At 46.2% G+C, this 14,608-nt stretch overlaps 1 protein-coding gene across 4 annotated transcripts in view; it reads left to right on the top strand.

The window, feature by feature from the left end:
* The window catches only part of SIGLEC1 (sialic acid binding Ig like lectin 1), a 159,463-nt gene that overhangs the window by 95,321 nt on the left and 49,534 nt on the right, over nt 1-14,608 (top strand). For all 4 annotated transcript variants that reach the window (XM_075572857.1, XM_075572876.1, XM_075572867.1 and 1 more), the window contains 3 exons: nt 661-719; nt 2,361-2,717; nt 5,139-5,435. In XM_075572857.1, coding sequence (XP_075428972.1) covers nt 661-719; nt 2,361-2,717; nt 5,139-5,435 — 713 coding nt within the window. The remainder of the gene's footprint in view (nt 1-660; nt 720-2,360; nt 2,718-5,138; nt 5,436-14,608) is intronic.

Below are 14,608 nucleotides of genomic sequence, written 5' to 3' on the forward strand. Positions count from 1 at the left end.
ATTTAATTTAAAATGTATTTATTAATTTATTGAAGAGATATATAGGTATTTCACTGTGTATTTCTGCCATTGGATATACTACTTAGGTTGTTAGCTCTTTCATCAAGAAATTCCTTTTATCATCGTGTCCTTATATGTTTGAGGCACTTTATTATATTTCCCTGTCTCACCATAGCTATATACTGTAATAAAGAACTACGGGTACATACATGGTTGACACTATATCAATAAAGACATACATATATTTCATAAACACAGTACACTCAGGGATCCAACTTCATTAAACGATTGCAGTAGAATGCAGGTCTATCTAATGCTTGATATCGCCTATTAGATCAGAAAAGGTTGAATTTCATATAAGCAAAATATGAGAAAAAGTGGTGCTCAAATATAAATGTGTGTACTGCTAGTTGTAGTATTTATAATGTCTTTGAAACCACGATTGTTACACTGACACCTTGACAAAGTCCCACTGGACGAAACGCGTTGGTGCGTTTGTGACTTTCTTTTTCTTTGAGCAGAAGCTGATGAATTAAATACCTTTATTTTATTCTGGAGTTGCCATCCACTTTTTTTGCTGCTGTGCTCCTTTGCTCCACTGCTGTTGAATTTCATATAACCCTCCCTCGTGTTTCCCTGATTTCATTTCTGTCTCCACAGAGGAAAAGAAAACATGCAGCTGTTGCAGTTTCATCTGCTGGTCCTGTTTTATATTCAAGGTACTGCTGTTATTTAAATTGGGTGTACTTTGCAAGTCATATTTCCTCGTATCACCAAAGTCATAGGGGCTTCTTCCAGTAGCTCTGAAGTTGTCATTGCCAAACCCGCACCCTTTTGTATGTGCACAAGAAACAGAATGAAATATGAGGGGGAAAAACGTTGTTCTCTATTGCAAATTTTCTAAACCACTTCTATATAAAGAGACAGACCGCCTGGATTGTATTTGCTTTAGAAGCGGAATGACCTGAAGGTGGCGCTAACCCCCTCCAGAGCCTGAATCAGGGAGAGGCGCTAACCCCCTCCAGAGCCTGAATCAGGGAGAGGCGCTAACCCCCTCCAGAGCCTGAATTAGGGAGAGGTGCTAACTCCCTCCAGAGCCTGAATTAGGAAGAGGTGCTAACACCCTCCAGAGTCTGAATTAGGGAGAGGTGCTAACCCCCTCCAGAGCCTGAATCAGGCAGAGGCGCTAACCCCCTCCAGAGCCTGAATTAGGGAGAGGTGCTTACCACCTCCAGACCTGAATTAGGGAGAGGTGCTAACTCCCTCCAGACCTGAATTAGGGAGAGGTGCTAACCCCCTCCAGAGCCTGAATTAGGGAGAGGCGCTAACTCCCTCCAGAGCCTGAATTAGGGAGAGGCGCTAACCCCCTCCAGAGCCTGAATCAGGGAGAGGTGCTAACTCCCTCCAGAGCCTGAATCAGGGAGAGGTGGGGGACCTATCTTAAGGTATCTCCAGTTGCATTTATGCCCCCCTCAAACCTCCCACATTAGGGAGATATGTCTGTGCTGAAAAACAAAAACACAAAGGGTCGAGGGTGGCGCTCTCATACAATTAAAGATATTAGGCGGTAATATACGTGAAGAGTGTTCTGTTATAACCGTGAGAATATAATATATATATATATATATACATATATATATATATATATATATATATATATATACATATACACACGTGTAAAGTGACACAGTGATGATCTCAAAAATACAAATTGGTGGACCTATTGTCTAATTGATCTATTCAATACACAATTCTCGGGACTCGAGATCCTGAGCGTTACACTGGAGAGGGAGCTCAAAGTGATCCATCGTAGTTTCCGGACGGCCGTGACCGGATGCAGCACCATCCGACGGTCAATCGCAGCCAACACCAGCGCCACGGAAGTGGTGAGATAGTCACTCACAACACTGCCCAGATTTGTAACTGTTTAATGCCTTAAGGAATGGCCTTCCAGTAAGTACGCTTTCTGTAGGACCTCATCTCTTATTGTCATAAAGTTTTTTTAAGTTTTTACCACCTGCGCTTTTTCTTCTTTTTCCTGAGATCACCCATGCCCACAACGCAATGTATACAGCTTTGCCACTGATTGGCATGTGCTTGTTATGATTTACTAGTCTCTGAGTATAACCTTTGGAGGTTACTTCTGAGTCTCAGCTCCACTAGCCCATACGTTATTACCCTATGATGTCCTTTATGTTTCTTCCACCCATATGACTGGTGCTGTCCTCCGCTCCCTTTTTCTTGGGAGACTGTGCTGAAAAACTAAGCTACCCAAGTTACCCTGAGAGGTGATGGTACGTTTTGGGGCACTTTGAATACAAATAATAACCCTTTCTTTTCTTTTGTCTGTATCCTGATAGGAATTCATGGTACTTGGGATGTGCAGTGCCCTGAAAAACTGGCAGGTGTCATAGGTTCCTGCCTCCTGATCCCATGCAGCTTTTCTTTCCCAAGTGATACTCAGACTTCTAAGGGAATCTCGATGATGTGGTTTAAGGATATTGATGCCCAGCGGACAGTGGTATACCATCCCAATGAGGCGCTTGATGCAGCATTTCAGGGCCGTGTGGAAATGCTGGGGGATTCCAACCAAAAAAACTGCACCATACTTATAAAGAGCCTAAGGAAAGAAGATACAGGGAAGTACAACTTTAGGTTTGAGATAAAGGAAGTCAATAGCTGGTCAGATAAGGAAGGAGTCTACATTCAAGTGACTGGTAAGTGTCAGCATTGTCTGTGATTTAAATCATCTCCTTATATAAAAAAACTATAAAGGTATGGTCACTTATCAATGTCAAAATAAAAGAGGATATACTCGGCGCCGAGTGATGAAGTCCATATGTAATGTGATGATGGTCACACTGGTGTAATATACAACCGTCAGTTGCTGTAGACAAATGTCCTGGTTGCTGCAGTCAGAATTCAGTGATGATGAATTCCCAATGCATGAAATGAGATTATATATATATATAATATATAATAATAATATATAATATATATATTAAAAACAAATACTATAGCAGTACAATGTAACCACAATAATTGTCGTATTAACAGATTCTAATGGCAATCCGCTGCAGTAAATAGATCCCTACTTACTGGACATAAGTGCGGTGGATAATCTGAGAGTATCCCCTCTCAGAGACGTCAGGATAGCCCGATAGTGCATGTGGTGCGCCACGTCCCAGACCTGCTGACGGCGATGAGTTGTCAAACTCTGCGACGGAGCTGAAGGGCACCTGATTCGCGCCGTTTGGTCCTACTGCCTTCCGTAGTCTCCACAGGCTCCCTCACATCTCGCGAGAGAGTGAGAAGCCGTCTCCGGTATCCGGAGATCAGCTGGAGTTAGTCAGTAAGCGTCAGCTTCAGTATGCTGAACAGTTCTGCTATGCAGGTCCAAATGGAGTTAGCCTTACGCATTTCGAGAGATACTCTTCTTCGGGGGGGGGGGGAGGGGGTTGATGTAGCAATGGATTTAAGTCCGTGGTTAGTCCCTTTAATCTTCTTTTACCTGTTGTACATGTGTGTCAAACAGCACATGCAAACTTGTACTTGAAACTAAAATTAACCTCTGAGTGTCTACAACTAACAAACACAAACATTATACATATGTTTTATACAAATACATAAAATAATACGAAATAACCCATATATTATCTATTATGTATGACACAAATACTGACCTTGTATGGTAATTTTTTGGCCCAATATAAAAATAGCTCATATATTGATTGATGGTAATGCCAAGACTTAATCTGCATCTGTTCAATTTACTCAATAGAGAGCAACACAGTGAATCCATAACTTTTGCATACGATTATTGTAGACAATACCATATACATTTGATAATAATATTTATACAAAAAATATCTCATACGCAACAATATTGTAAAAAATGCGAAACTAGCCAATGATGGAAAAGATTTATTTGATTTATAAATTCCAAATCTACTTTTTCATTAATATATTCTGATAGATATAGTTTGGTCTCAACTTTTATATACGGCTGGCATAGAGATAAATATATACCTATACCTTAAACCATACTAATTGTTTAATGAGGTTTACATTTATAGATATATTTGATAATGTATGTATGGGACTAGATGATGCAAACTTAGACCAAATGTTCTAGAGTGAAAGTTTGTCATAGCCACTATATACTATTTGTATAGGGGCCTCTTCAGGGCTACTGATCTGTAGTCCCGTTTAAATTCGCAGACGATTCCTCAAATTATTACAGTAATATGAGGAAGTGGTGAAATATTTGAGTAAGGGGTGTTTGTCGAATGAAAGGCCCAAAGGTATTCCGATCTCAGTTTACTATCAGAATGTGTGCAAAGATTTGTAAAGTTTCACACATTTCCTCAGAAAACCTTTTACTGCACCGACACACTTTATTCGAGCAAATACCCGGTATGTACCTGGCAGATACCTGGAATGCGCCGCTCCTCACCTCTGACAAGCCCCGTTGCATTTGCCTTCCCAGCCTGGGTTCATGCCTGGCTGATGGGCGGCTGATCTGTTAAATGATAATGATTAGGATTTAATAGGCTGCAATGCTTCGCGTGTCTACCAGATGGCATAAATTCATGAATTGTAATGCAGTATATATATATATACTGTGCAGTATTGCAGCCAGCGGGAATAAAATGCTTCAATCCCTGCTGGAAAATAACTCAATGCACTCGGGCAGAAAACAGTCACAAACCTCAATACACCCGGGTATACCCGAATTCGTGGGACTAGCCGAGCTCGAATAAAGTGTGTCGCCAGTGTACATAGATATTTGCAGCTGGTGAAGTTTCATATCATTGTGACTTTTTTTTTTGCCAACTGTGAATATCTAACGTTTCCCACATTTGTAAATTAGTAGAAATGTTTCATACAGGGTCATAGTTATTATTCCTTGGTCAGGCATGTCACCATACCAAAAAACAAGATCAACATTTTGAGGAAGAGGTGGAGGACATGTCCCTAAGTACTGTACATACATACCTGTATTGTTTATGCAACCAAATACTGCTAAGCTAAGAATACGTTTTAGTATTTGTTGGTGTGAATACCTCTCTGTATGTAAATCTCCATGCAACAAAGTATCAACACACACATACTATCTGCATGCTTTCTCTCTATAGATGAACCCCAAACTCCAGATGTTGTGATCCCACCAGATATAAGTGATGGTGTTTCTGCGAGTTTTCAGTGTTCGACTCCATACTTTTGCCCAGATGGTTCTACAGCCCTGAATTGGCTTGACTATGTACAAGAGAGATCTTTTTGGTCAAGAAATGTACAGCTGAGTACAACTGGTGTTCTTATCAGTCAAAACCTGACCGCCAGCTTCACCTGGCAGGAAAACCAGAAGAGAATTCGATGTGAGGTGACTGTTGGAGATCGCAAAGCAGTGAAGGACGTCATCCTCAACGTCAAACGTGAGTGGTCCTCTTTTCACTATTCCTATGGAAAAATCACAAAACAGTTACAATGGCGACGATTGCTTAATGGGAGCTTCTCTGGTAGTCACCCGGCCTTGCTATGTTGATGCACATTGATAAAGCCCATGAACAGTGATGAGTACTGACAATTGACTTCAACGCCTTCACCTCCAGGGGGTCCTGCAGTCCATGGTGGGGCTGCACCCTTAACTTCCTCTCAGAAAGTCCTACAAAGCAATGTATGGCAATCCTGTATGGCTTTAAAGCTGCAGTTCAAGCAATATCATACATGTGTTTTTTTTTTTTAATAAATCAGTTCTGTACTATGAGCAAATACTTGTAGCTTTTAAAAAAAAAAGCAAAACAATTTTAAAGACATTTTTGAATGTATTCTAATGCAGCAAGCATTTTTGTTTTTATTGCAATTTACATTTTACAAAGTCACATCCCCTTCCTCTTCTGAGAAAGGCTCTGGCACACCCCTTTTCCCCTCTCTCTAGCAGTGCACCAATTGTATCTAGTGCCTGCCTGATCACATGATCTTCCCCACAGAACTTTGCATCTTGGGTACTCTTAAGCAGCACTAACAGTGATTTAGTGAACCCCAGAGCCGAATCTTTGCCGATCGATCACAGGAGAACAGATCGATCGGCAATTTAGCTAATTACTTATTGTGCAGATTGTATTGATGCATATATTGATTGGATTATTTTTTCTTTTTTTTAAGCGGCAGCTTGGACTGCTGCTTTAAAGGGGTTACACGTGTAGACCCACATCAGACCAAATTGATCTTTTGAAATATTTATAGCACCAACATACGCAGCGCTTTACAAAATTGCAATATTATGTAAATAAACCATGAACAATCCCTGAAAAAAAGACCTGAGTGGTCTTGAGAGCTCACACTCTTTTAAACATCAATTACCCATTAAAGGTATAACTTTGAACTTAGTTTTGTTTGTCTTTTAATGTTATTATTAGAAAGGCATTTATTTCTGTACTCAGCACCATCCTTTATTAGTTCCTCTTTGTATACGAATAATAATGCCAGCTGGCTCCTTATAAATAAACACTTGCAGAATGATTGCAGGTTCTTTGTTGCCCTTCCTGTTTTGCCGTTTGGTCCGGGTTTCTCTTGGCAAGTTTATAAATGAAACCAAGCACAACATATAACTGTATCATATATTGCATAAGAACTTTATTAGCAGCCCTGCTGCATTCAGGACAACAGGTACAGCCCCCAGGCCATTCTCAAGAGAGAGAGGGAGCCAAGTGTGTATACTTTCACTGAAAGAGGGGCCAGCAATACATTTCAAGCACAAGACAGGTTTTAATATATATATATATATATATATATATATATATCCACTCCAGTTAATGGTGAGGCTTCTACTGGAACCCCCTCTGTCCAGTCACCCCCACAGGGCAGGGGACACCTATCAAAGTTGAAGTGGAGAGTCCCCCCCCCCCTTTTCGATCTTAGGGTTTGTACCCTACTCTAAACCCCGCCATCTCCCCGAGGTGTAGGTGCCAAAAGGCAGTAGAAGTGGAATGGAGGAACGCTGGGGAGCCTCCATTGGGATTGAAGGGATGCAGAGGGCAGTAACAGCACTGGAAACACATGATTGCCTAGGGCTACAGAAGGGAAGTGCCACAAGATGCTTTTCATTTGCCTGCTGTTGCCTGAGCCAGCTCAGCCTGCTATGGGGCATACAGTAGCTAGGAGTTGGGATTTGGTTAGGGTTAGAAATAGGGCTAAGGTTAGAATATTGTTATTAGGGTTTATAATAGGGTTGTGGATTTGTGTTGGGAGAAGGCTTAGAATTTGTAGTAGGGTTGCAGTTAGGGTTTTATGTTCGTGTTAGTTTATAGGTTTTATATTCAGATTAATGTTGGGGATAAGTTTTTTTTTTTTTTCCACATGTAGCCAGGTCCCCCTCCTTTGTCCCCCTCGCGCACTCACCCCCTCCTTCCCCGTTGCGCGCGTGGTTGTATTGCGGCCGGTTGCTAGGGAAGCGGATCGGGCGGTTGCCGGGGACGCGAGCGGCGAGCAGGCCGGTTGCCGGGGACGCGATCGGGCCGTCGCTAAGGCCGCGATCGCGTTGCCACCGGCCCGGCGGCTAGCGGAGCAGGGCGCCGCCATGACAGGTAGCTCGCGCATGCGCAGGAGGCCAGCTAGCGCGGGAGGCTCCAGATAGCTCGCGCATGCGCGAGAATAGACGGCCAGCCCCCAGGGTGCATAGGGGCAGAGACACCTGACGCCAGGGAGCCAATCAGAAGGCCAGATTCCCCTGCCAGCAAGGAGATACATTTCGCGGGGTTTTGCAGCCACGCACTCACTCAGGATCCGGACCAGCTAGGGGTAGGAGGTGGATGCAGGGGTGAGTGACCCTCTGCATTAGGCCAGCAGCCCCCAAGGTCCCAGTTAGGTCCTGAGTCATCTATTAGCTTGTGGAGCTTAGGGACAGGCCCTAGATAGGGACACTGCCCCATTTATTGGTTGAATAGACAGGGACACAGTGTTGAAGCCGTGCGGCCCTGTGAGGTGGGTTCTGGGCTCAGAACACCACCCAAGACCCTGCGACAAGGAGTGACATTGTTCGCGCTGGACTTTCCACCCACGCGGTGTGGAGGACCCCGTCGGATCGTGTGGATTTATATCGCGGTACCCGTGGCTGGAGCCCGGGCAGGTAACCTGCAACTCACGTGCACCAACCAGGCCTATCACCAAACATAGTGGCTGCGCAGTCACACACACACATGTACAGTGGTATTTGACTTCGAGAACACGAGACATTTGGGTGGGGGTTACTGGACACAGGGTGGGGTCACATTGTGGGTGGTTAGCGTCCGCCGTGACGCCTAGAGGTGGTTAGCGTCCGCCGTGACGCCTAGAGGTGGTTAGCGTCCGCCGTGACGCCTAGAGGTGATAGCGTCCGCCGTGACGCCTAGAGGTGGTAGCGTCCGCCGTGACGCCTAGTGTGGTTAGCGCCCGCCGTGGCGCATGATGCTGTTATGCTGTTTTGATGTTATGCTGTTACGTGATATGTGTGTTTCCATGCAGTAAAGCCCGTCCTGTTTTATATTCGGTAGTGTTGTGTGGTTGTTTCCTGTGAGGGCCTCCTCCCACTCCGTTGGGATCCCTCCCAGGTGGAGGCGTTGCACCAAGAGATGTATGATAAAGATGTACCCCAGGTTTCCCAAGCGGAGGCTTAGGCTCCTGAGAGCCACACAGGTTGCACAGCAAGTAGTAGCGGCGGTAGTCATAGGGAACACCCGTTACACACAAAAAGGTTTTTATTGGGTTATGGTACAGCTCAAACATTGTCTAACAACCCATTGTCTTCCTTTAGTGTATACATTTCCCAATTTTTCCGCTTTTTCCTCCTCCTCACAATTAAAGATATACAAGGAAAACCGACTCACAGACCAGACGAAATACACAAACAAGCGGGGGGGGGGGGGGGGGTAGGGACAGGGGGGGAAGCACAGCGTATTCCGAGCATTTCCATCTTCCGCCCGTGTCGCACCCTTCCAGTGCGGGTCCACCCAGCGGAGCGCTATCTCTGTTTGCCGTCATCCCTACCTGTGTCCCATCAGCTTATTGTCGGTACTGTCACTTCGAAGGAGAATGCATCTCAGTTTATTAAGGCAGTATGGTGGCGGCATTCACCCCGGGGATGTCTGATTGGTCTAGCCACGGGGCCCAGACTTTTTGAAAGTTTGTCATTGACCAGACTCGTCAACTGTTTCATCCGGCAAATATACCAAATTCTGTTCCGAATTTTCGTAATTGTGGACAAATCTGGAAGCTTCCACAATGCTGCGATTTCGTACCTCATGGCCGTTGCAAAATGTGCAATCAATTTCTGTGCTGGTCTGCCTAGCCCCCCGATGCGCCTGCCCAGCAGGAACAGCCAGGGGTCCAGGGGGATCGCCCGTCCGAGAATACTCTGTAGCCAATCTTGGAGTTCCTCCCACAAAGGAGCCACTTTGGTGCAACCCCACAGCATGTGGAGTAAGTCTGCGTGTTCCCCACATTGTTTGGGGCACAATGGGGGGTAATCCTTTACAAACTTTACCAATCTCGTTGGGGTAAGGTAAAACCGCATTAGTACTTTATATGCGTTCTCCTTCAAGGTGGTGCATATAGAGCTCTTAGCTGCTGCCAGTACTATTGTAGACCAGTCCTCGTCATCTATCGTCTCCCCTAAGTCCGATTCCCATTTGTTTCTGTAACTAAGTTTGATGTCGTCGTCCGTTCCCGGACAGACCACCTCCCTGTAAATCCTAGACGTAAGTCCCGTAGTGTCCGTACCTCTGGAACACAGCTGCTCAAAATTTGTTCGCCGGGGGCGTTTTGGAATTTTTTGTGTAGAATGCTCTCATCTGGAGGTATCTAAAAAAATCAGAGTTTGGCATCTCTGTTTCTGATTTAATTTGTTCAAAAGTTTTTATTGATTGGCTTCCCTCCAGATGCAGTAGCCTCGTGAGGCCCTTTGCTTTCCAGACAGCTAGATTCTTGCTCAGCAGACCCGGAGCGAATTCAGCGTTCCCCATAACCGGGGCCATGAGGGTGTGCTGGGTTGTAAGGGCACACCTAATTCTAGTGTTCCCCAAGTTGTCAACGAGCTACTCAGTGTGGCCAACGGCTCTCCCATGGTCCTATGAACTTTTGTTGGTAGCCAAATTAGATCTTGTAGATCTACTGGGGCGCAGCATGCTGTTTCTAGTTCCACCCATCTGCGTAAGCTAGGATGCATGTGCCACTGAATAATTTGGGTTAATTGTGCCGCTCTAAAATACGATATCAAGCAAGGTTAATCCTCCTTTATCAAGCAAGGTTAATCCTCCTTTAACTGTTGGCCTGGTGAGAATGCTAGATTTGATGCGTGGTTTTTTATTACCCCAAACGAATTTCACCATGGAGGACTGTAAGCGGAGGATGTCGTCTCTGACCACTTGTATCGGAAGGGTCTGAAAGAGATACAAGATTCTGGGAAGGAAATTCATCTTCAGGCTCTGGATCCTGCCGATCCATGAAATTGCGTAGCCTGACCAGATCCGAAGATCCTCCCTCAGAGTCCTAATCAGTCTGGGGTAATTGGCTTTATATAGGGCGTTATAATCTTTGGTTATATTAACCCCTAGGTATTTAATGGAGGAGGCTTGCCATTTAAAGTTAAAATTTAACTCAATTAGTTTTTCGGTGACCTTTGGCAGGTTTATATTTAAAGCTTCTGATTTGGTTTGATTAATCTTGAATCCCGAAATCTTGTTAAATTCGCCCAACAGGCTGAAAACATTCGGCAAGGAGGTAAGGGGCTTCGATAACATTAGGATAATGTAATCCGCATACAGGGCCACTTTGTGTGACTGTTCTTTAATTTGTATACCTGCTATATCGGGGCTGTTTCGGATATGTGCCGCCAGGGGCTCAATACATAATGCAAAAATAAGTGGGGACAGGGGACAACCCTGCCTGGTGCCACTCCTTATTGGGAAGTCTTCCGAAGGGAAGCCCTGGTGTCTGACCCTCGCCCTCGGTTCCCGATAGAGAGCTAGAATGGCGCCCAACATTCTCCCCCCTATGCCAAACTCCCCAAGCGTCTCTTTAAGGTAGGGCCAATCGATTCGGTCAAAGGCCTTCTCAGCATCCAGACTCAGTGCCATAGACGGAATATGTTTTCTTTGTGCCAAATTAATCAGGTCTATGATCCGTCTAGTATTGTCTGCCGCCTGCCTCCCACATATGAACCCTACTTGATCGGGGTGGACCAGCTTTGGCATAACTGCGTTTAGGCGGTTAGCCAATAATTTGGAGAAAATTTTGGTGTCCGAGTTGATGAGGGATATCGGACGGTAGCTTTTGCAATCAGCAGGGTCCTTCCCTTTTTTGTGAATCACTGATATAGATGCTTGAAGCATTTAACCAGGTATAGGGGCACCCTCCAAGAATGAGTTAAACAGTCGAACCAGGTGAGGCACTAGAATTTTTCGGAATTTTTTGTAATAGAGATTAGAGAAACCATCCGGGCCTGGGGCTCTGGATGGCTTCAGTGCTTTAATTACCTCTGTTATTTCCTCACCCGAGAAATCTTCCTGTAATGCCTCCCTTTCCAGCCTGCCCAGTCTGGGTAGTTTTGCTCCCTTTAAAAATGTCTTCAGCTGCCTATGAGTGGTCTCACAATGGGAGACCTTTGCCCCATCATAAAGGGTCTCATAGTAGTTTTTAAATTCTTCTACGATTTGTTTGGGATCAGAAGTGAGGTCACCTGTTTTGGTTCTGATTGCCTGATTATGAAAGTTACGGTTAATGTGCTTTAGTTTATTGGCAAGAGGGGTATCTGGCTTGTTCGCTTTTTTGTAGAATTTACGCCTGGACCAGGTCAGCTCCTTCTCAGCTCGGGAGGACATTAGTAAATTTAGTTTCGTTTTGGTATCACGCCAGGCCTGAAGGGTCTGTGCATGTTTGTTATTTTTATGGAGGGCGGATAGGGCTGTCAATTCTGATTGGAGAGTCTTAATCTTACGTTCCCTTTCTTTTTTCCGCCTACTCGCTATCCCTATGAGCTCACCATGGAGAGTCGCCTTATGGGCCTCCCATAGGGTGGATTGAGATGTCACGCTACCGACATTCTCAGTGAAATAGTCCCTGATTTTGTCCCCTATTGTTATTTCAATCTTGAGGATTTTCAATAGTAACTCATTGAGTTTCCACATCGCTCCTGGCCTGTCTAGTCTGAAGTCTGTGCACCGCAGCTCTATAGGTGCATGATCAGACCATGAAATATCATGGATATCCGTGTGGGAGATCTGCGAAACCATTCTATTGGACACAAAGAGGTAGTCTATCCTGCTGTATCGGTCGTGCGGGTGTGAGTAAAATGTATATTCTTTGTCTCTGGGGTGCTGTTCGCGCCATATGTCCAGTAATTTGTTTGCTTTAAGGCCACTGGTCCATGCTGCTCTGCTTTGTGGGTGTTTTGCCCCGCTAGGCGTGCATCTATCAGCCTGAGGGTCCAGCGTGAGGTTAAAGTCTCCTCCCAGCATTATGCCGCCCTGCGCCACTTTGTGTAGGGTCGTGAAGAATCTAACGAAAAACGTGTCAGCCTGCTCGTTAGGCGCATAAACATTTGCTACTGTGAGAAGTTGCCCACGGATGACACCCACTATTATTATAAATCGCCCATTTTTATCTCGTTTCGTAAGTTTGTCTATCGCAAGGCGGTTGTGCAGCAGGATCGCGACCCCTCTTTTCTTTTTGTTAGCCGCCTCTGAGACCCAAGTGTGGTATCTACCATCAATGTGTTTTGGGGAACTGGACCTAGAGAAGTGTGTCTCCTGTAGGAGGATTATGTCCGGGTCGTTTTTTCTGTTATCAGTCATAGCTAATCGTCGTTTCAGGGGGCTGTTGAATCCTTTCACGTTGTGTGAGATTATGGTGAGATCCCTACCCATCGGTGATGTCGGGATAGTGTCCTGCGATGTCGACTGGCTTGTGGGCCGGGGTTCTCTTGGGCCTCTGGATCCATGATGCATCTTGTGCTTCTCCATTCTGTGCGGGGGGGGGAAAAAAAGGGGTACACGTAACGGGAACAAAGGAGAAACAATATATAGACAAATATGACCTTCGGTGAGCCGTAGGGACTGAGTCCCCCGGGACACCTGAACTGCCCCTTCTGGGGGTCCGGCCTGGGCAAGCTCACCTCTGAACATGCCGAGGCGCACCTGGCCCGTGTCTGCTGGCCCAGTGGGGTCTTGCATGGATCCCTTTTGGGTTGACCCCCAAGTACCCAAGTGGAGTCTCATGCCGACGATGAGCATGACGGCAGCCACCCCCTCCCCCGCCCTAGTCAATAACCTTTATAAACAGTTACAACCAACTTGTCTGTAGAACATCCCATGTTTCGTGGGTAAAAACAATAAGCTGCTCCCGCGTGCAAGTTAAAACCTGTGCAGGCCCCTCGCTCTTTTGTACAGTATTTCCGCATTTCCCCTGTTTGTGGTCAGCTCCCTGTCTTCCTCTATCACCCTGTATATCTACCATGTAATTTGGGAGTGTGTGCAAGCACAAGGGAGCTCTCCTCTGAACCCCAATGTCCCTGGCTGCTTCTACGGTGGGGCTTTCGTCAGCTTCCTCCCTGAACCCGTCTATCATCTCCCCCCCTTGTAAGTGGGCCTCCTCACCCTGTGTCGCGCCCGGGCCGGGTGCTGTGATTACGTCCCATATTAGGTGTATTAGCCGCTAACGTGTGAGGCCTGTGTGGGGTTACCTTGGAGGCTGGTCTTTATCTGGGTTCCACATACCCTCTCCCTCCTATATCCCCTGGCGCTAACCCCCTATGTGTGGTCTGGGGCTGTTGGTGTGTATTTCGTTCGCTTGCGTTGGCCTGGGAGAGCTCCCCCGCAGTCCCTTCCGGCCCCAGGACGCTTCCGTCGCTCGCCGGTTGCGTGCTTCTGGTCCCGGCTCTGGCGTGCCCCAACCAAGATGGGCGCGCGGCCATATCCGGTGACGTCTGTCCGGTTCCTGTCATTCAGCTGCCGGATATCCTCGGGTGCGGACGTCTTCCCGTGCTGGGTCCTTCTTCTTCCGGCGAAGTGGTTTTTAGCCCGCCAAGACCTGGAGCGCCGCCATCTTCATGGGCGTGCGTGTCACGGCCCTCTTCCGGGTTGTCGATTGCCCTTCTCCACCGGGATTTCTGGTAAGTGCTTTGGCTTTGTTGTTTCGACAGGGAACCCTGAGGTCTGGTGGTCACACGCCCCCTCAATAGGATGATGTAGCGGTTTCTCAGGGGTCAACCTCGCGTTTTTGAGCAGTCTATTAGGGGTTAACTGGGCCCGTAAACAGTAAACTTGTGCCTCAACTTAGGCAACAGAACCATGTAACGTGTCTTTTATTGCACCCGCATGATTGTTTATTCTTTCTCGGTTTCACTTGTTGTGCGGGACTTCTTGGAGGCACTGGCCTAATGCCATTCTGTGCCTGGTTCTGCTTCCCGCCGGGGCCCCGGCGTCTCACCCTCTTTCACCCCCAGCTTGCGTAGGAAGTCGTCGGCTTCCTCTGGGTGTTTCATTGAGATGGCCTTCCCGTTTCTAATGACCAGCAGGCCAAAGGTGAAGGTCCATCTTTAGCGTATGGCTCTGTCCCTCAGTATCTTTGTGACCGG

Source organism: Ascaphus truei, chromosome 1 (assembly GCF_040206685.1).
Source record: "Ascaphus truei isolate aAscTru1 chromosome 1, aAscTru1.hap1, whole genome shotgun sequence".
Classification (NCBI taxonomy): domain Eukaryota; kingdom Metazoa; phylum Chordata; class Amphibia; order Anura; family Ascaphidae; genus Ascaphus; species Ascaphus truei.